The sequence below is a fragment of the Netta rufina genome (assembly GCF_964035555.1).
Source record: "Netta rufina genome assembly, chromosome: 3".
Lineage (NCBI taxonomy): Eukaryota > Metazoa > Chordata > Aves > Anseriformes > Anatidae > Netta > Netta rufina.
The window spans coordinates 21,750,743-21,773,929 of record NC_140125.1 but is presented as its reverse complement, the minus strand read 5'-3'; the positions used below and the strand labels follow the sequence as shown (position 1 = coordinate 21,773,929).

The 23,187-nt window shown below is 40.8% G+C and overlaps 1 protein-coding gene across 5 annotated transcripts in view; it reads left to right on the top strand.

Annotated features, from left to right (window-relative positions):
• ESRRG (estrogen related receptor gamma) overlaps positions 1–23,187 on the top strand; it is a 384,813-nt gene that overhangs the window by 197,811 nt on the left and 163,815 nt on the right. Inside the window, exon 1 of one of the 5 annotated variants that reach the window (XM_084285107.1) lies at positions 21,807–22,026. The exons of the other annotated variants lie outside the window; for them this stretch is intronic. Coding sequence (XP_084141233.1) covers positions 21,971–22,026 — 56 coding nt within the window. The 5' untranslated portion in view covers positions 21,807–21,970. Of the gene's footprint in view, positions 1–21,806; positions 22,027–23,187 lie in introns of those variants that run through there. 5 annotated transcript variants of the gene reach the window in all.

Below are 23,187 nucleotides of genomic sequence, written 5' to 3'. Positions count from 1 at the left end.
TATGAAACAATCACTAATGACATTAAACAGACGGTGCCCCTTCCAACACGATTGTTCATTTGCGATAAACTGAGAGAAGCCCACAAGAGATTGGAAAAGAAAACTCATAAGTGCTTCATTTTGAGGCTCTTACAATGTCCTATTGGAGGTGACAATTAGTGACAGAGAATAAGAATCTAACTCCTGATGCATTTAGACTTTTTTTTTTTAGCAAATAATTTGTAAATATTAGCTTTCCTTTATCTTTATACCGAGGAGCTGAATGGTAATAATATAATGACAAGGTTTTCAGTGTGGATTTTTTCTAACTCTCCCTCCCCTTGCTCCTGTCTGTGTGAAGCCCCCACTAAGCATTAACAGTATTAAAAAGAGCGTTATCTATTAGTTCAATTAGACATCAGACATTTACTTTTCAATGTATTTGAAGACTGATTTGATTTGGGTCCAATCATTTAAAAATAAGAGAGCAGAGCTGTGTACAGAGCTGTGTACAGATATCTGTAGCTCTGAAGTCTTAATTGCAAATTCAGATAAGGATTAGAAGGGGCTGTATCTCTGTAGACCAAAGGTATTTGCTAATACCTGAGATATAAAAGTGGTTAAATTCAATATTTACTAATTTAGGATTTCCACTTTGGATTTTGATTAAGCTTTTTGGTTGAAAACCCCATGTTATTAAGCTGTGATGAGGGGGGAAAGACTGCTCTTTTATAAGCCTCACTTTAACGCTTTATTTCAAATAATTTATTTTGGACCATCTAAAAGCTGGTGGAGGACTTCATTTAAAGAAAAACCCAACAAAACAAACAAAAACAAACAAAAACATTGTCAAAGGCCTGTTGTAGCATTAAGCTTTTGTTTAGTACACAAAGAAATATATTAATAAAAAGTGTTTTAAGTGCTTATTACCGAGATGGTTTGTTTTGAAACACAGGCTTTTTCACAGCAGTTTTTACACTTCATTGTGTACTATGAAAGACACACTAAGTAGAGGTTGTCAGGTTCCCATCTGAAGTAGACTACTGCTGGGGAATGCAGCCATTTATGATGCCACTCAAGCAGGACTAATCTAGAGTAGATCTCTTATAAATAACCAGCCAACAAAAATACTAAATCATTCCCTTTTGCTGATTGAAGCAGGCAGAATTGCTGCTTTAAAGAGCAGGAGGTGCTCATTACGGAGCCATACAGAAAGAATTAGTGAAACTGTATTAGTGAGCCTGTTGAAGATGGTTGTGCATCAAACTTCAACCTTTCTGGAGGAATCAAGGCAACGGTTTCACGTAGAGTAGTATTTTGAGAGCTTTGCTTTGTCTTTCAGACTAGCACTTGATAGACAGGCGCTTGGTGGTTTTGTTTGTGCATTATCCACTCTGGCTGCTGTAAATCTCCCACTGTAAAACTTCAAATTGTATGTTCTAGCTTGCTGTAAATGCTGTCCACATTTGGTATAAATACAGATTTATGAACCCTGACTTCTATGTAGGCTCCTGAGGCTACACCCTGCTAGCAAGGGCCAGGCTAAAACGGTCTTTAAGAAGTGTTCTGGCAACATGGTGCTCAGTCTTCAAGACCTTGTTTACATGACTAGCCCCTCTTACGTATAATTGAGGCTCTGTATATTGCTTATGGAAATTAAAAAATAAAAATAATAATAATAAAAAAACACACTTCAACATTATGTCCTCTCCTTAGGAAATAGGTTCTACCTAAAATGAAGGGATATTCTTAATTGTTGAAGTTGGAGTGGCCTTTCCGTGTTGATGTTCATGCTTAGGCATCAGGAGCACATAATTATTTAAAAAATAATTCATTGACTTCATTGGCTTGAAGGACTGGGAGAGGGTGGGTAAGCTCAAAGGTTATGCTCTATAATTTGTTGATTAACTTGAAACTTGTTTTGAAACCAAAGCATTGCTTTAGGGATTCATAATACCTGAAACGCACGTACCATTCTGTGCTGCAAGCCTCCTCAGTTCAGAGAGCAGCCAGCGCTGACTCCAGGCTTAGAGTACCTTCGTGGTGCACAGGTCTGTCCACGTCACTCTTTCTTTCCTCTTTCGAAGGAAAATTCTTTGGCAAGAAATAATCTCAGGATGAATAAGTACCTTCTTGCTGCAAGTGGTGGGGAGTAAGAGTGGTCCAGTGTTCACCTACTTTAAGGCTAGAGAAGTTTTGCTGAATTTACTTCTATAGGGTTTGGACTTTTTTTTAGACCTCAGATTGGTTATTACATAGTCCCTTTTATTTAAGAACCAGTTCTGAGAGCAAATGACTAGTTGCAGAAAAATTTGAAGGGTGTGAATGTGAAGAAAACACAAGAAGTAGAGTCTACGGGATTTCCTGCAATAATTTTTACCAGCTCTATCTTTATATCTGGCACTACTAGATTAAGTATCTGAATTCAATCCACAAAGATGGTCTAAAAGTTCTGCAAAAATCATTTTGTGCACTAAATATATGTTTTCTATGACTTTGAATGTTTCTTGGAAGTTGCTAGTGTCTGAGCAGTTGTGAATAGCTGCAGCTTATATATTTCCTAATGCATTTCCATGTTGGTTATTTTTCCAGGCAGGTCAATAAGAAAATGAAAAGAATAAAAATGACCTTGCTAGAATCACTGTTTGATAAAGGTCCTTTTTTATTTCATTAGTCTCTAGATTAGTTTTGTGCTGGTATGAGTCCAATCTAAGTCTCTGGAAGTAAATTCTTTTGAGTCCAGATTCAGTGATGTAACTAGTAATAAAATTTGGCCAGGTGTAGTTATAAATATCCATCAAATAAATACAATGGATTTGGAAACAGTAAATTCTAACTCCTGTATTGAGATGGCCTCTGGATCACTTTGTATATAGTGCTTCTTAACCAGGAGAATGAAAGGTAATGTCGAGACAGTGACTGAGGTGACAGGGCAATTGGTATTTTGAAATGGTGGACAACACTTTGGGGAAATGTCAAGATGGGGTCAAGTCACAGACTGCCCAGGGAGGTTGTGGAGTCTCCTTCTCTGGAGATATTTAAGGCCCGTCTGGACGCCTACCTGGGCAGCCTCCTCTAAGGAACCTGCTTTGGCAGGGGGGTTGGACCCGATGATCTTTCGAGGTCCCTTCCAACCCTTTCAATTCTGTGATTCTGTGAAGTGGCAGAGACAAGGCATCCCATGTGTCCTTCAAAATATTTGGAATCTACAGTTTTATGTATTCAGCAGTTTTGCATGCTTTTTTTTTTTTTTTTTTGGCAAAATACTTCTGACTTAGGTGGAACACTAAAACCAACAGTCTTTGACCTAGATAAGGGCTCCAAGGAGTGACTGCAAGACAGCCTAGTGACAGTCAGGGTAATAATAGGGGCAGCAGTTATTGCTGAGCTGCTGATGGCCAGGCATAGGAAATTTATGATGGATGGACCTTGATTCCTTGAATGGTAGGAACTTGATATTTTTATGAAATATGTTTTGTTTTGTCTGTGGGTTAACACTTGCACAGAGCTTCTAGAACTAGCAGTGAATTTGAACTACTCAAAGTAATGCTTTAAAATACAGCCCATCAGAAGTTCCTCTCTTTACCCTGTTTTTAAATGCTGCTTCTTTTTCATGTATTCAAATTATCTATTATCTATTATCTAATATATAAATGATATATTTCTGTGCCTGTTGGCCCACTGCATTTTTATCGTTCACAAAATAATAAGTAATGCAAGTTCAGAAGTAACTCTTAACGTCCAGGGCTCAGTACTCTGTATTTTAGCATAGGAATAAACAAGAATTTGTCTCTATCTCCATGGCCAGAATGTGCCTCCTTTTGTGTTCAGCAGCATGACAGATACAGATGGTGACTGTACATGGTTACTTGTCTCTCAAGATAGTCAATGATATACCACTGCCTATCATCGGTATGATAGCACTTTATTATTATTATATCCTGAATTGAAATGGTAATTCCTCATAGCATGACTTGTACTTTACCTCTTAGTTTGCAATGTCTCTTACGAATGCTTGAGTAAAATGGAGAAATACACAAAGACCAGACTATTAGCACAAAAGGAAAAAAAAAAAAAAGCTTGTCTTAAGGTCCTATTTAAATAATGGGTTAAAAAAGGAAAAAAAAGGGCAGTAAATAAATAAAACCTTCCATGTTAGGGAATAATCATTTTAGGTCAGAAATCTCTAAATGGGGTTAGGATGAAAAGTCTTTTGACCTTTTCAGTATAGTCAAATAAGGAAGGTCTAATGCTCGCTTGCATTGACTGCCTTGGATACGTGGCCAAAAAATCTCTGTAAGTTCCTAACTAGAAGGTAGAAACTCATTATATTACATGTTGACTCAGGACAGAATTTGAGTTATTTTCTCTAATTGTGTGTATCTCGTGCTTTTATAGCAGAGGTAACTCGAGTCCAGCTTTCAGGCTTGAGCCTTGCTATTCACATTGCCTTAAAGCTGTATCATTTGACTTGGACAAGTTGCTAATATCCTAAGACTTGCTAGAGTCTGGTATTTTTGAAAAGCTGATGCATTGCTTCTGGAGTTGAGGAGTCAGAAATTAAGCCGTACAATTCATGAAGGCTTTGCAATCCAGTGTGTACGGGGACATGTACTTATTTTTTTATTATTATTTAAAATATATACTGAAATTGCCACACAGGAATATTAGTATTTTGTTAAGTTTCTCCAGAAGACAGTTATTCTGTATCAATCCAAATGCTTTTATCAAGTTTGTACAATGTTAGCAGCAGCCCAGGAGTTGTTGTTTGGTATTACCAAAGTTTCAATCTCTAAGGCTGAAAAATAAATCTGTTTCTTTGGATAGCAATGAGAAAGATGGGTAAGTGTTTAAAAAAGGTAGATGGTATTCATTCAGCTACTAGCAGTTCTAACCAAGTTTTATTTTCTTGAGATTTATCCCATGAAAAAGCGAATGGTTATCTAATATTGTTAGATGTTCAGTGTTTTTGAAGTGTTTTTACATTTTATAGAGAAAAATCAGTTTCAGGTTTAGAGCCTTTTCAAAATGCTTGCTGTGCACATGCCTTTTGAAAGTACTACTCTCAGCAGCTGCATCTTTCCTGAGCTAAGTGAAACTGCTTAAGATGCATAACTGGTATAGGATCCCCCAATATGTCCTTCTAACTTCCATGTGGTACCCCACTGTCTCTCAGTTGCTGGTGTCTGTATCCAATATTTGGCTTCATGAGCTCACAGGGAACGTAGGTAACGCATTAAGCATCCTTTGGCTCCTACATTCTTCAGGGGAGTTGCTTTACCTTGAACTATTGCACAGAAGTATAGGTAAACAGACAGGAATCTGGTGAAAAAGTACACAGAAGAGGGATTTGTATGAGGAGAAGTTGCTTCTGCTTTGTTCATTGAACAAAAGAAAATAACACTTTGAAAGACTGCAAGTATTAGTGTGTTATTATCACATCCTAGTTTCTGCAGGCAAAAAAAAAAAAAAAAAAAAAGGAAGTTTAAAGGACAAAGAGAACTTTTCTGAGAGACAAAAATCCTCTCTATACTATCTACGTATTTAGCATAGATGATGTGGTTGTGTGCTACAAGTACCACGGCTATTTTGTCTGTCTGGTGCGTGATGCGTTTGCCAGATTAGAAGCATTAGTGCCCTCTATTGTTCGTAAGAGAACTGCAAATATTCTTGCAGATTATGGTATTTATCACTCTAGGTATCAAACAGATTTTTAACGAAAACCAGGCATATTGTAAAGAATGTATTTCTAAAAGCTACCCTACTTAATCACGAGGAGTATATCTGTTTTTTTTTTTATTGTATTCTACTACAACTTTCAATAAAACACATAATAACCCACATTAGGGGAAAATTGTCTTGAAATGCAGATAGAAATACATATTATTTTTGCTCACATATTTGCTGACTAGTTAGTTTCTTCCTTCAGCACCTAATTTTTTAGGTGTGAAGACGTTATTAATCAAGCCATTCTAAAGTATTCAAAAGGAAAGTGTTTTGAAAATGTGACCCTTGTTCCCTCCCCCCCCAGTTTATTTTTAGAAATCAATCACAAACTTTTATTATTTTGATGGGGTAGTGGAAGTATAAGAGAGTGCAACTTTTCAGAAGAATAATAAAAAACTAAATAAATAACATGGCCAAGCTGTGGGGCGTTTTCTTGTTTTGTTTTGTTTTTACTACATTAAAGTGAACTGCAAGAATGACAACTTCATTCAAGCAGATCATTTGGAATTACATTAAACAGCTGCTATTAAACAGCTGACAACAAAGGAGACCATTTTGATCTCAACAGCGCAGAGATTCTAGCAGCATGCTCCCTCAGTGATGTTATGAAGAACACATTGTGCTCTTGTATACCAACACACACTGTACTCCCCACTGTGCTTGTTGCCAAACACCGTTTTTTCAAATCACTTTGTATTCAGTCAGGGATCTGGGAAGTCCAAATCCAGCCAGACGAATGCAGAACAGCTTAGTTGAAGCAGCTTTAACAGGTGCCATCATACAGACTTGTCGAACCAGAGAGACAACGCAAACAAATACAGAGCCGTGGTCAACGGGGTGTGGGTTTGCCCCATTGCACATGATGGCACTGGTTACTAAAGAGCATGGTTAGTCTTGGGTAAAGGGGAGGGGATGTGACAAGGGAAATTTGCGTTAGCTCCTTACAGACAGTCTGCCAGACTTTTCTGTGCCTGCATTTATTTGTTCTTCTCAGTAGTGCCAGGCACAGAGTGGACCAGCATAAAATGCGCATACCTGCAAAGGAACAAGTGGGTTGTTTGTAGCATTGATTTAAGAGGGTGCTTCCTGTGCTAGAGGTGGTTGACTGAAGGATGAGGAATAGAATAAGGATAGAGATAACTGGATGGGTCATTGTTTTGTGCTGTCCTCCCCTTTCAGGGTATGAGAGGCATCCCTTCCTTATATCATTGTAATCTGCCACTGTTCGTAACGTGCCACGCGTGTTGCCTTCTCGGTTGTGTTGCCCCTTCCGAATGTGTCGTTGTTCTGCACTTTTGCTGCCTTTGCAGCTGTAACCTTGACCTGCTCCATGCTGTTGACATTCTTCAGTAGCTGGATTCTTAGCAGGTTGTGCAACTGTGACAGAAAACAGGTTAGAGTATGTAAAGCCATTGTATTTTATATTTTTTTCTTTAAGTGGGGACTTTGTGTACTGGTCCCTGAATATGAAGGGATATAGTTGATCAGAGGGTTAAAATCTATTTTATTGCCTTCTAGTAAAAGGGGAAAATTCCAGCAAACGATTTGTCTAAATGTTCAGATTTGAATTTCAGATTGCATTTGCATAATATTTACTGCATTGGAGAAATAAGAAACTTTACTTCTTGGAGAAGTTTTGCAAGGTGATAAAGTGAATATTTTTCTTAGGCCTTTAGAATGCATAATATAGGTAAGGAAAAAAATTTAGGCAACGCATTAGTTTATGCTTATCCGGGCCAGAAACGAGAGACTTGCTTATCCATGTTGCTGAAAGACAAATTCTGCCTTTCGTATTGCTGTCACAATAATGATAGTTAAAAAGAGAAAAGTGGCCTGGACAGAACTGTCAGAAATTCAGGATTGTAAGGGATGTATATCCACAGTCCTTTGACATATGGTCTAAAAAGTATTGAATCATGTTGATGTTGGATGTATAGGATGCTAATGCAAAAGTTTGTTGCATCTGAGCTTAAATGGGACTGTAGTGACTCTCAAGCTTGAATGTGTATCACAAGTCAGTATCGGGAAACTTTCGTACTTGTCTTTTTGGAAAATGATTGAGTCTACATCATATTTTTCAAAAAGCACTAGTATAACAAAAACCAAAAAAAAAAACATGAAGTGATCCAAAATCTACTATAATCCATAGTTTCTTCTGTGGTCAGTTATCCCCCTTGATTTACCATATCTCTTATCAGCATTTTTCTAAAGAACTGCCTGGCCCGAAACCTTTGTAATATCTCTTTGGGAATTATCATCAAGTAAGCCTTCTGTCTTTGCTAAGCTAGGCTCTTATAATTGTGAGGTTATTCCTAGTACTCTGCTGTTTACAGTGAAGGGACATTTGATAATTCTTGAGATGCCAGATTAAAAAGTATTTTCAAAGAAGTAAAAAAGGCAAATGAACAAACAAAACCACACCACAAACCAACCAAAACAACAACAACAACAACAAGCACCACAACACCCTCTGTTTATGATTTTAGACCAACAGCTGCAATTAAGAAAGTAATGCTGCAGCTGCTTTTAATTGCCTTTATTGTGTTTAAGGATTGTACCTATGGGGAAGTTTCTCTCTGGGCTCAACAGTGAATTAAACCAGTTTTTCAGGATATGAATGTGGCTTGTATGTTTGTGGAATTGAGTGTTGAGCTTAAAAACAATGGATCATGATTGGCAGTGGGCACAGAGGTCTTTTGTGATCAGGCCTGGGGTGATGCTGCGCTCCTCCCCAGGTCCGGCCAGCGCAGGGGATGGCCACGCACTGCTTGCAGTCTCTGGCAGGCAGTCTCGCAGGCAGTGGGGCATTCCTGGTTTGTGACTTTCCTCCTGCTGAGCCCAAGACATTTCTCTTTCTGAGCAGGATTACATTTAGTGAAACACAACTCCGTGATGATGTGAAAAGGAGGCATGGAGTTAAGTATTAGGAATTCATTTTCATGGAGGTCTGCATGTAAACGGGACGTCCAGTGATGTGCAATGGCTTGCACGCTTACTTTTAGCCATTAAGTAAAATTACTGTAGAGATAACATATAAACTCAAGTAATGAACAAGTAAGATAAAAAAAAATAACATAGGAAGAGACCAGAATGAAACAGGAAAAGTCTATTTTTAAAGCAGCTTTGTTTCTTTATGTGCCCTTGTATTGTCTTAAAGTAATTTGTCTTTAACTGATAGACATTCTTCTCAACATATAGCGTAGTGTTAAGGAGCTGACACTCAATGGCAAGCCACAAGAAGGCTGAAAAGGCAATATCATGAATAGTGAACTCTCTCTTGGTTTCCTTGACACCTGCATAGTGCATACTGCCAACTATGATAAATGGAGCAGAAACATAGACACTTACTAAAAAGATGGAGCAGAAGCTAAAGGCTGGAAAGAGAGACATAGAAAGATGTATGCTTGATCTCACTTGGAAAGAGAAACAAATGGGTAGGAGAGCAAGTGAAGTTGAATGACATCTTGAAGACAGGAAAGGACTGAGGCTGAAGTGGCAGTAGGCCAGCGAGAGGAGCAGATGGGAGGTGGGACAAGTTTATTACCAAAGAGGCCATTGGATAGTAACAGTGCACATACTGCTAGAGAAACAGATGAGGTGAGCTGATAATCTTTCTGAATTCTGTCTGAATGTGTCTTCTATTCAGATTATTTATTTCTTGAAGTTGGTTTACTTTCTGGGAAACTTTTCTGGCAGATGGAAGAGAATTGTGCCATGTGATGCTCAGAAAAGCAAACATCAGAAAGACAACAGAGCAGGATAAGGGAACTGAGATGCATTCCAGAATATTTTTAGTTGCATTCCAGAATATTTTCTTAAATAGGAAATATTGCTTTCATCATTTTAAACTGCTGTCAAAAGAGCAAGGTAGTATTAAGAAAACACATTTTGATAAAGTTGAATTGGCTTGAACAGTCCTTCCCGTACTGTGGGCATCAGACAAAATACACCACGTTGTTTGGCCTGATAGTGGTGACAACTGAATTTTACCTTACCATGCATTGGTAAGGTAAACCTGTGGCCACTATTCTCTTAAAAATCGTGTGTATGTTGACAGACGAGTGAGTCTGACCTGATGCTGAAAATAAAGGCTGACCTTGTAAATGCCCCGAAGAGCAGAAGAAATGATGTTTTGCCTGCAGGGCTCATTAATTAGTTGAATTTCTCATCTAATTCTTCTGGGTCAGCTCTGTTGCTTACTCTACTCCAGAAGGGGCAGGCTTGTAGAAGCCATCTTGATGAGTATCCTCGAGATGCAATACATTGTGTGCAGTCAGCAAAATGTAGTCTACAGTTTCTATCCTCACATGTTTACCAAGGGGCAGAGGTAAGGGGCTATTTTCGTTTGGGTAACCACATAAGCCTTTTAGATGACTTGCCTTGAGATTCAAGCAAACCTTGGATCAGTCTGTGGAAAATGTTTTCTTTGGTTACTTTTCTTCTTAACTATCCTCTTTCTCTTCCATCTGCAATAGTTAATTTTTTTTTTTTTTTTTTTTTATAAATCAGTGGACACGAGTAGTTACAACAGCATAGTTACAACAGCATAGTTGTATGTGCTATCTCATCTTTCTAACACTACGGTCTGGAAAAGTGCTTTAAAATACTGATACATTAGTAGCAATTATTTAATTTTGTTCCGGGTTTCATTTTTATCATAGCAAGTTTAAGGACCGAGTATTTGTTCTGCGCTGTACCATTACATGGGCCTCCAATGAAGTTTGCTGTAGCCATGTGCCTGCTCATTTGAGGGTAAAAGCGATCTGTCACCCTGACAGCATTTGAAGGATCTGCAGTGCTTTAGGAGGTATGATACCAGTGCAATTGGTAGTTTCATTCATCCTCAGCAATAAACCCATTTTCAGTGTTAAGGGTAATAAAAGTTGGCTGGTCTCTCACTAGCTCTTGAGGAGGAGGAATGTGCCCTAATCTCTTGTTCCAAATTATGCAAAAGCAACAACAGCAGGCAGCAGCTTTTGAACCATCAGTAGCAGAATTAAAAACAACTGACTGCTTTAGGAGCTTCGTGTTTCCTTTGAGTTTGAGTAAGCATTCGGCACTCCTCACTCTTTCTGTGCTAACTGCCTTTTTTTTTTTTTTTGGTGATAATAATATCATTTTATGTTAACACGATGATATTCATGCCTGTAAATCTTCAAAACTGTGTTACTGAGGAAAAGACGGAAAATCACTACTCATTGCAACCACCTCTGGGGAGAAATTCAGCATTTGTTCAACAGCAAAGAATAACCTTACCTGGAAGTTCAGGACAATTAAAGTATAAGCTAGCAGTGAAAAATTCACTAGGCTATGCAAAACGTATATTGTGCTTTAGGATATACTAAGCAGGACAAAAGGAAAGACATCCTCCCGCACTGCTCTTCGTGCTTGCTTTCTTATATTGCAACTCATTGCACATGCAAATAAACACGCATATGACCCTTTCCGACATGAGGTTTCTTAAACTCTAGATTGTGTGTGCGAAGCCTGTTTTGGTATGTGGAGACATGGGGAGAGAGGGCCAAGAGGACAGAGCATGTACATACATATCACGGAAAGCCAGCCTAAAGCCCAAGTGTCTACAGAATTGTGTCATTGTCATTTTTTTTTCCCTGCTGTTTAAAGCCCAAACCTGTATTATAACTGGCTTAAGTCCTGTCATAACACAGGTTTGATCTGGAGGTTTCAGCTCGTGCAGTTTTCATGTCGTTTCTAACTTGTAGATGAGACAATATTAATTTTGAAGGAATTAGCCTGAAATTTCCTTGTACCAAGATGAAATGGCAAGAGTTAGCCTGACAAGCTGCTAAAGGTTTTCAAATGAAAAGTAGGGTGATATGAAATTTTCCTGATAAAAGGCTCTCTAGCTTTCATTTGCTGTATTAAATACCAGCGTAAAAGGGACAGCAGGAGTAACAAATGGTCGACGAGATATTATCTCCGTTCACATTCCAGGGACACTCCTTGGCTTTGCTGGTGCGATCCAAATAAAGCCTTAAAATCTGGAGGCTTGGGACTGTTTTCCTCCTCGCGGCAGGCGAGCTTCTTGAAAGTCTCGATAGCTTTTTATTTATTTATTTTTATTTTAACTGCTTCCTTTTCCGATAACATGTGACAGTTCCAGTTTTTGGTGTGGACAGGTGTTTATGTGACTGCATTCCCCCCAGGGCTTGGGAGGGGGTGCGCTGGGAAGTGTTGAGTGCTGAATGTTAAGCTCGTTCCTTTGTATGGCTTAGAAATCTCTGTTGTCCAGAATTGTACAGATAAGGCAGACCCATTTGCTTCATTGTCAGGCAATGTAGCTGAATAGAAATGCAAATGTGACATAAGGGGACTGCGCTGGGGAGGCGTTTGCTGTTACCTACTCTAACAGTGCTCCTGGCTGTTAGAAAATTCCTGCAGAATCCATCGGGCTTTATTTATTTATTTATTTTTATAATTAGCTACAGGTTACAGCGAAGATTCTCCAAAAGAAAATGTCTCTCTTCTGCAAATGCTTTTATTTTTATGCAGCGGAACGGCTCGGTTTTAGCTCCCTTATCAAGAGCTGCCTGAACTGCCCAGACTAAATTGGGAGCATCTCCACACTGTTTGACAAATAGATTTTTTGTAAACTGATTTAGCCTTTTCATTGTTTGCATTTCATTATATAGCAGACTTCATGTCACAAAATCGGTATTCATTCAAAATAGCGAATTTAGAGATAGGACTGTAGCCAGATAAAAAATATTGCACAGGTCAGGTCTATTAACCATAGAATAATAGCAAGTCAGTGATCCAAGGGGTAGTTCTTCTGCAGGGAAGGGCTAACATAACCGAGGTCAGGAGTCAGAGCTCAGGACTTCAGATGTGGCTGTCGCCAGATTTACAAGTAAATCTACTGGGAAAACAGGGAAAATGAAGGAACCTTGCAGCATAAGGAAAGAGAAAGGCAGCCCAGCTCTTTCATCTTAAATCTCAGGCTTCTCGGTGGATGAAGAGAAAAAGTCTGATTTGCTTAAGTGCTTCACTTTATTCAGAAACTCCGAGTTGTATCTCCCAAAGTACTATCCAAGGATCTAACTCAATCAGGTTTGGAGAATTTATTTAGAAAATAACATCGAAAGGGAACTGATTCTTGCTTTGCTGCCAAATTCATTATTGAATAAAGACTGTTAGCATTCTGAAAATATGTGTACCAAATGCAAACACTGCTAAAGAATATAGATATGGCCTCTAATAAGACTGGAACAGTTTATGTTAATTCCTCAGGAGCAGATAATCTGGAGTAAACAGGTCAGTAAGATGAGTGAGTTGCAACTTTCCCTTTTTTTGTATAATTTATTTCTACAAGCCTTTCCACTTTCTTTAAACTTTTGTTGCCCTGAGAATATTAGGGAAGTTGCATGAAGAGGTTGCTTTAGACTTTTATTATTATTATTATTATTATTATTATCATCATCATCATCATCATCATCATTATCATTATTATTGCAGCTCTGTGCCACCATCCTCGTGCTTATAAACTTCAGCTGTTTTGAGCACGGTCCTGCATGGGTTCAAGGCAGGTAACAGCAAGGGAGTTCCCTAGGAGCTGGGTATTTCATTGGAGAGTATTATTTGAACTCGTGTCCAGATAAGTTGTAACTGTATTCTCATAGGTTATCTGGTCACTAGAGATATTGTATTACGGCACTGGTATCAGATCTTTTTTCCAGATGCACAAAGATGGATGTACTCCCCGGAAGTAGGTAGTTAGGAATCTGTTCTGCAATGTTTTATCCAGGGTGGGGGAGAAACACTACTGAGGTTAATTGTCTGAGAAAGGGCTGTACTACCCGGCTCCCAAATGAGAAGCAGAAAGGAATCCTGCAGCTTGGTGTGCTTTCAAAGCAGTTCACTTGGAAGTTCTTTAAACAGAGAATGTACGCTTCAGAGGGACAAAATTAATAAAGAATAACTAGAATGAAAGATGGAACCATTCACTTCTGCATACAAATGTTGGTTCAGCTTCATTTTTTTACTACATATTTTTTTGTATGTGCAACTGTAAATATATGTAGATAACCAAGTGTCTAGAATATAATATGTTTGTGTGTGTGTATAGGTGTAGCCACACACACATGCAGCTTCAGTAATTGAACCAGATGTTTTGTGGTAGAAGTGTCAGAAGTGCACTAAGTCTAAAGGCTGTACTTTCTGGACCAGTTCACACCTTGAATTTGTGCTTTTGCAGGAAAATACTGACTGGATCTGCTTAAAAGTCATGCATCTGTCTTATTGATTTATTCAGCATACTTGAATAAAATAATTACAATTCTCGCTGTTCCTTTTTATCTGCGAAAGACAGAAATTTCTGTCATAAGCAAATTAAAGTAAATTTCTTGAAACATAACACCTGAAATGAGGGCAGAAATGGTGGGAGAAAAAACTAATATGAAAAACTTAGTTCTGCATTTTTCTTATGAAGGAATTTAGAGCAAAAAATAAATAAATTTGCAGGCATGTGAGTTAAGCTGGGTGAGTGTATGCATCATATTTACACCTCAGCCATTGCACATGGAGCTAAATCTATTGATTGGAGACTGAGTAATTGAATAGTGCTAACTGACTGGTCAATAGGAATGAAGCTGCTCTAGGACAGAAACTTAGGTGGTAAGAGAAGGCTTCAGATGTGTCATTAGGATTATATTGTCTTATTTAATCATATTTACTAATACAATCAGAAAAAGTGTTTTCACTGTCATAACAACAAACAACTTTTTTTTTTCTTTTGCCAATGTGCGATTCTACTAAAAAATGTTAATGTGATCATGTGATATGTTAGTGTACAAGCCTACTAGCGATAGCAGTATTGTAACACTTGTATTGGTGTATACTGATGTATTTTTGGCTGGTATCTTTTACTGGAAGCAGCATATAGGGGTGGTGAACGCTGTGTGTCAATGCACTCTGTCCTCCCTTGAAGGCCTCCTTTAAGACCACCAGATGATGTTCGGATGAAGCTGCAGGACCTGGGAGAAGGGTGATTGGTGGTGAATTCCCCTTTCCTTTAGAGTTTCTGGAACCATATACAGTTATCCACCTGGGAGCTATAAAACCATGAAAACCTTTCAGTCTCTTCATATAAATGATTGGGGAACGTGAGTACATGATGAGCTTAACCCCTTCCTGTTCTTGGTTTTTATGCATATTTGTGTGTCCAAGAAAGCATTTGACTGTGAGCCTGAATGTGCACCTATGCAAAGTTTCATATGCTAAGGGATCAGTCAGCTGATATACACACACATAAGCTGTGTATACAGAAGGAAAAATTAGATGTTACCACTGGGACAGATTGTAGTGGCCTTCAGTACCGACATACCTGCTTTAGATCTGACGTGCCTAGAGATAGAGTAGCTGGTACCTTATGGAGGGAGGATTTGTTTACTCTTGAGCAGGTGAACCAACCCTTGTTACCAGCTTCTTCTGACTATTCCAGAGATGTTAATTTCCCATGGTGAAAGCTCTGATTTACCAGCACAGGAAGGTTACCCTGACTTCAGTTCAGGATTAATTCTGCACCAAATTCTTGCTTCCCAGGTCAGTGAAATGTTAGAAGACAAAGAATCTCACCTTGGTCTTGGAGGGAACAGTCATGCATTTCTATGTTGCAATGAATTCTTTCTTAACATTTATGGATAGCAAAATAGGACACCTGTGCGGAAAGTCTCTGTTTGACAAATAGATCATTTTTTTGGTTCTCAGTACTTAGAGCAGATGCCTTCCTGCTTGTCAGTACTTATTGTAGCTAAGCTGTATTTAATTTAGCATTCCTTGCACCTTTGAAAAGTGTACCCCCTTTAATCTGGTGTTTTAAAAAGCATGCATTAGATGTCAGACAACATAAAAACAGCACGTAGAGATAACCCTGATGTAAGTGATGGTTCTAGTCATGTAGCGTATGGATAAAAGATTTCTGAAGATATTTTACTTGGCAGTTCAACATGATCTGCCCGTTTGTTAATCAGAGAACCAGGGAAGAACAAAGGAGGAAGAACAAAAGTGTTGAAATAAGTGTTGTATACCTGGAAGATGTACAGTGGGACAACTGATGTGGTGGTAGGATTGGATAAAGCAGTCATGGAAACGGTGAATCATAGGAGGGCAAAATTTCCTTCACTTTGTTGCATGTGAAGCGAGTTTGTTGGGGAAGGGGATAACGTTTTGTATTCAGTCAGAGAGCATGTTCTGTAAATCTCTTCAGTTACCCGTTCCCTGGGTGTCGCAATAGATTAAGTCGCTGTGTGATGATATGACACCGCCATCACTCGTCTTCCTGGGATATTGCTGGAGGCAACAACAAACCTGTGTCTTTGGCACATGTGAAGGAATTTAGTGCTTGAGGGGTTAAATTACATGGGGTCCCCTGTGGATCAGCTTATGCTTGGACAGTAATAATAGCTATAACATTAATAATAAAAATGCCAGAGCGAAGGGAGTGGAGGGGGAGTAGGGGGAGAAAAAGAAAGAAGAGTGATGGAAGATGGGCTGGGGGACAGTCAGGGGAAGGAAGAAGAAAAAAAGGCATGCCAGGGATAATGCATTTTGTACAGCAGGTGTACAGCCTCGAAGTCAGATGTCACAGGAGCTTCTGCAACGCGCACACACACAAACACCCAGCGCAGCAGCTTTGAGGATGGCTGGTGGCTCCGGGTGTGCGCGTACGTGCGCTCTCGCTTCAAGCCGTGATATCCTAGGGCAGTGTAACAAGCAATTCATGTCAGCTCACGGGAAAGACTATTGGTGTTTTCACTGGGGAAATATTTACACTCCATCTTCTTCTCTATTTTTAGCACCTTGAGCTTCCAGTCAGGTTGGAGGCCGGTCGGAGGAGTAGGAAAAGACCCACTGTGGGACACCTCTCATCCTCCAGTTTAGCTCCTCCAGGAGCTAAACCATCTTCCTTAGGATTAGCTGCTGATGCTACTTTCTCATCTTTCCCTTCTGTTTTTGAGGGCTATGACATTTCGCTGCAGTATAGGTGACAGAATGGGATGTCCACTGGTGTGTTTTGGCTCTAACAGAAAGCAAAAGCGCTTTTTAAAAAAGGTACTTTTACATAGGCGAGGTCTCCAAAAGAACCAAAGGTAATGAATGTAAGTGCAGAATAATGTGGATTTCTTTTATTCCTCAGCAGATAAGCCATCACGGTGAGGGACAGCAGTTCATCACATTGAAAAGGAAAAGAAATCTGAATTTGTTCTCTCTCAGATTTGTTGTTTATCATAATAAACCTTCTAGTGAAAAGGGCTAATTTACTCTTTCTATAGGAATATTTTAAGTATGATTATCATAATATCACAGCTGCTGAAAAGGTCTAAAATAGGACATTGACCTTGAACGTGTTCCTGCGTTTAGTATGTGGTACTTAACATTCAAGAAAACAATATAACTGCAACTCATTTATTAATGTATAATCTCAAAATGTTAACTCTTGCTCTGTAAATACATGCCATAAGGATTGTAGAAGCTCGCAGTATCCCATGAAGTACATGTGGTATTTTATCAGTGTAAATATGTATAAGATTTTCAAGATTTCTGCTGGGAATACTCCATAACTAAAGTAAGTTTTCCCTTTGGTACTGCACTAGTTTATGATTCAATTTTTACTGACATTCCACCAGTCATATTATTAGCTTCACAAAATGAAAGTGAAATAATCCTGTATTAATTAAACAGAGCAACTGAATTCCCTCAGTCATCTTATCCTTGGCTGTCTGAGACAGTAATGCACTTCAGCTTCTCTGAAGAAACTTACACTAAAAAAGAAGCCTGGGATAATAGTGAGATATCCACAGTGAAGTGTGTGTCTGAATTATCTTTAGGGAATAGACCTTTTTTGGTGGGTGACAGCATGCAGCTCCTTTTTTTTTTTTTTTTTTCTCTTTTCTTTTTGTCAGAGGCTTTGAAAAAGGTATTTTGTCAAGAGAACAATTTTCATTTCTAGCAACATGAACGGTTTCTATCCTGTACCAGTGAAGATAGCCATTTAAATACCCATGCCCTTCAAAATAAAATGAGGAGAAAATATGGAGGTTTTTTTTTTTTTTTTTTTTTGAGACCAGATGAACTGAATGTAGTTTGGTAACATGGTAAGGAAATTGCTCCTTCCTCATAGAGACCTTTTTTTATATGCTAGGACTGAGTATAGCAGCAAATCTAAATGCCTTGCTCAGTGTCTTTGTGAATGCACTGTGGAAAAGGGAAAAGTTCTGAAGAGTGCTCTGAGGTCATGCATTGTGGGCTTTTTTTTTTGTTTACCTGTGATCAAAACAAGATGTAATCAATTAACCCTAAATACTGACTGAAGTAGCAGATGGCTTTAAAGTAAAAACCTGCTACAGTTTGTCCAACTACGTACAAACAGGTGAGCAGGATTTGGAATTTCTGTAGCATTGTTTTCTTAAAAATCATTACCAGTGTATCCAGGGATGCACCACGTGCCTTCCAGTAACAAGCACGTAAGGCAGAAGTGTCTTAAGACCAGCAGACGGTGACTAAGTTGTTCTAATATTGATCTGTAGCATAGCATGTTTGAGTTGTATTTCTTTAGTATTTTGAATAAAAAGAAATAACATATTTGATGATAATTCAATGTTTATTTCAAACTTAACAATATATTCTCCAGCAATACGTTGAATAAGGTACCGTATTATACAGCAAACTTCCATCTTAGGTAACGGTATGCTTGTTTTCAAATAAATTCTCAGCAGCTAGTAGATTTTTTTTCTATATTTTTGCTCCTTCCCAGGTGACTCGAACTTGTTGCTTCTGTTGGTAAAGACGAACTTGACACAATGCACTGTGCAGCTGCTGTGAAGTGCCACTGAATCTTACTTCTTCAGTTGCCTTAATGTAGTTGTGTTGTAGGAATCTGGCTGTTTGGATGCTTTGAAATGTCTATAGTAGTCAAATGTGAAGATGCTTAAAGATGGACTGACTGTACACAGGACAAATTATATGAACAGAGAGATGGAAATGTAGATGCTGCTCAGAAATTCCCCTTGACTGGTACAGGCGCTCGGGACATTTTTTTCCTTCCCTTCTCTGTTACTACTGCTTTGTATAGACTCCTTGTGGTAAGATTTTGCACTGTCCGTTTTGGTAAGTTGGTGCACATGGGTAGTTGCATGAATGTTCTTATTTGCCTGGTAAGATTCACTTAAATTGTATCTTTTTTTCCCCCTAGATCTATTTTTATTCATTTCTACTAAAAAGCTCGAGGAAACGAAGCTACATTTAGCCCCACTTTATTTGCTGCAGTAATCTTTTTCTTTCTTTTCTCCCCCTCCAAACTGATGGGTAACTGTGAAACGCAAGTTCAAGAATGTGGTTGGAATTCCAGGCCCTGCTCTGGTGGAGGTGGCACTTTCAGTCCCAGGGGAAGAAGCCAACTGCTTTGTTTATCAACATGCAAAGTACAGCACTGGGTTTCTGGTTAGCCAAGCAGCATCACTGGCAGGGAAGAGAACTGTTTGCTTGCATGAGAGGTAGGAGATGGAAAAGTAGTGATGGTGAGAGATAAAATGTACTTGGGTGGTGTAGGGCGCTGGGGGGAACAAGCCAATAAGGTAGCACAACTTATGGGAAAGTGGAAAGCAGGGCTTCCACGACAGAAGGAAAGAGACCATCGTGTTCCAGCTCCTGCATATAAATATATCAGCTCAGGAAATAATGCACAAAAGTAGAAATTAAGCTGGCCTGTGCTTTGGTAAATTTCAAAATGGATCAGCTGTCATATATTAAGGAGGGTGTATTTCAGGGCACTTAATATGCAGAAGTGACTTTAGCAAATGACTCGTGTAAGGGATCGGGTATAGGTCACTTGAAAATAAGAAAACATACACATGAAATGATTTGAAGGCATTTTAGTATAAAATATTGAGAAATAGCAATTTTATATATGTATCATAAATGGACACAGACTCACTACAAACAACGCATTTGTATTTTCATAGTTTGCTAATGTGCATATGGCAATCAATTTATAGGAACTGCATTTTGAGTTTATATACTAATAAATACATAGAATAAACACAGCTTACTTAAGTTCTGATTTGATTAAAAATCCACATTTATCAAATTGTTACTTAGAGGGTGTTCTAATACTATAACATGATTAAATACCTCATTTTAAAATTTGATAAAAACTGATTTTTTTTGGTCTCTGATGTTTCTACAGAGGGCTTGGATTTTACTCTACATTTCAGAGCTCTTTAATTCACTGCTCACAAGCGAATTTACATCTTAATTATAGAGTTCACATTTAACAATATAGACAGCATAATGCTACTGGTAATTAAGCTTTTACTACCTGCTTTTTTTACAGTAGTCAGAGCTGGAGTTTTGCTGTGTGAGTTCTGGTTCCTAAACTTGCATGTATTTATACCACATTTGTATGAAGCAGGCCCAGCCTTTCCTTAACGTTAAGCACAGAATGCTGTAATCTGTCTGCTGTGAACCTCCACAAACATGTCTGTTGAAATTAACGTATTTTGGACTTGGTTCTGTTGCAGTATTTGGTGAAATGCTGAGAGAGGGCACTTCCGATCTTGTTTGTGAGTGGTATTCATGCATTCTGAGGGTGCACACTGGTTTGTTTTGATCTAAAAGATTGCAATTTGCATTGTGTAGAGCTCCAGTCATAAAAGATTTTTGTAAGCAGTTAATTTTTTAAAATATGTATCATTCTACTGTGTTTTTTTTTTTTTGCTAGAAATAGCCTGCATCTGTTTTCACTGTGGAGGGGAGTAGGGGAGGGAGTAGAAACACTTTGGATCTAGGAAATAAGTACAATGTCTTAGTTGTAATACTGAGTAAAAATAGTAGCTTTTGAGAGGAAAAAAAGCATTGCACCCCCAATTCATTACCAATCCTTTCCAAAATGGGGGAGAGGGTTCAGTGTAATCAGCGTTTCTAAATTTGGGTACGGTTGTTTCCTTGAAATCAGTTTAACGAGGGAGCTTTCCTTACGACAGAGCCACGCAACTCTGAGCTGGCTCCGAGCAGTGGATGCTGGAGCTGGGCTCGGGGATGCTTCTGTAGGCATACGTGCAGGGTGCCTGCTTGTTGCCCTTTCAGTTCAGTAGCATTTACTTCACAGAAACAAGCCCCCCAAACACTGTAGCGGTTTGTGCACACCGTAACAATGCAGAACCGCTCCGATGCAGCCTTATCTTTATTAAAATGAAGCAAGCTGCCTTAGTCCCCTACGCTCCCTCCAGAGCTGCAGAAGGAATTGATCGGTTCTGGAGCTTTTCTCTCTGTTCAGCACATCTAAATATTTATGCTTAAGCACCTCAACGTTGGCACACGGGTGTACGCGCTGAACACGGCGGTGATAAGATGGAGATTGGGAGAGGAGACAGACGTACCTGCGGGTGCTCCCCGTCCACCCGTGCTGTACCAGACGGAGCCAAGCGCTGGTGCGGTGAGGGACCTCCTTTTGTAATGCACAAGGAGCGAGGCTTGCTTTGAGTTGCATATAAAAAATGGGTGTATGTGAGTATATATAGCACGTGTATTATTCATATATCAAATATAAATGCAAGATGTACATACACAACACCCCCACCCCTGCCCTGCCTAACATACGTAATGCCACGCGGGTTATTTATAGGCAAAATAACCTCTTCCCTAGGCAGCCACCAACTCGGCAAAGTTGGTCTGAGCGCTTTTATCCCCCCCCAAACTTGCGTCTCTCCCCCTTTCCTTTTCACAGCCGCTCCTGCTCGCTTTCCCCCCTCCCAGCCGGCTCCGTTCCGCTTTCTCCCCGTGCTCCCCGAGCCCAGCCCCGGATGGTAGCGGCAGCACCCTCCACCCCGCCCCGTTCCCCGGTACCTCAGCGCGGGGCCGTCCATGCAGGTGCGGGCAGCGGGCACGGCCCCGCGGCCATGTCAGCGGGCGGGCGCTGCCCGGCCCGGCCCGACCCGGGGCGGCCCCGCCGCGTACCTGCCGCGCTGCCCGGCCCCGCCCCGCCGCCCCGCCATTGGCCGCCGCGCCGCCAATGGGCCGCGCCCCGCGCGGGGGGGGGCGGCGGAGGCGCGGCGCCGCCGCTCCATATTCATGAGCGCCGCGCGGGGCTCCGCGTCCTTCAGCAGGCGCGCGGCCGAGCCGCCCGGCCCCGCTGCCCGCTCCGCTCCCAGCTCCCAGCTCGGCTCAGCCCAGCCTTGCCCAGCCCAGCCCCGTGCGCAGCGCCCGGCCCCCGGAAACTTTGCCCGCGGAGGATGGTGGCCGGGCGCACATGGATTCGGTAGAACTTTGCCTGCCGGAGCCGCTCTCCCTGCACTACGAGGAAGAGTAGGTGCCGCGCCCCGCGCCGCCACGGGACGGGACGGGACGGGCGGGCAGCGGCCGAGGGAGCGGGGACGGGGGGGGGCAGGTGCTCGGGAGCTGCGGCTGCCGGTGCTCGCCGAGCCTGGGCTGAACTTGGCGGCGTCCCGTCCCTCCCGCTGCTGTGTGCAGGGGAAGGGGTCGGGGTGCCCCGGGGAGGCGAGCCGGGAAGCGGGCTGGTCCCGGGAGGAGGCGGGGGTAGCGGCTGGGAGCCCGCTCCCCGCTGTCTGGGGGACGGCAAGAGGAGCGGCAGCCGGCGTGGGGGGGAGCCCGGAGCGGGTGTCGGGTCAGCCCGGTGAGGTTTGGGGTCGTACCGGGGTGTGCGGGGTCGGCCCGGGGTGTGGGGTCAGCCCGCAGCTCCCGAAATGTCACCGCGCGGCTGCCGGGAGAGGGGCAGCCTCCTTCGGAAAATAGGTGAAAAGGCAAAAAGGGTACTTCTCTAGGTGCCTTTTTTTTTTTTTTTTTTTTCTTCCTCCCCCGAAGGAGCTCTCTTGAATGTACCTTCTTACAGCTAATTTGAATGATTAGTTTAGATAAGCTTCTTAGAGTAGATGCATTTAAATGAAATCGGGGCACATGTCTTTTTGGCTCCAGTGCAAGATTCAAACTAAATTTTTTTTTTCTTCTTCCTCTTTGGCTCAATTAAAACTCAGCTTAAAACACTCCCAGCACCTTGCCCGAGCGCAGGCTCTGAGGCGCCCGCAGCCGGGTTGACACAGAGGAGCAGCTAACGCTCAGCAGCAAAGCTGCTTCTCCGTCTCGATTAGCAACCCCCAGAGTTTTACGCATTATTAATATTCATAGTAATTGTATATTGACCAGATACTGTCACGTGCACGCGCGTACACGAAGGAGGGCATGCAAAAAATAAATGTAGTAGTTTCTCCAGTTCTCTCGCTGTGGGTGAGGGCAGAGGGGATTCGAGCTAAAAATTGTCGGAACATTTTGGGAGTGCACAGACATCTGTCTGACCATCACTAGGTATGCTTTGATTTTAAGGCAGAGCATGTTAAAGAATGCAGTAACTTAAAGCCAGCTGCAGCCTTGGCTTTTTGCTTTTTCAGCGATAACAATAGCACTAATAATTGCTAATGGTTAATAAGCTAACAGATGCAATAAATATATCTG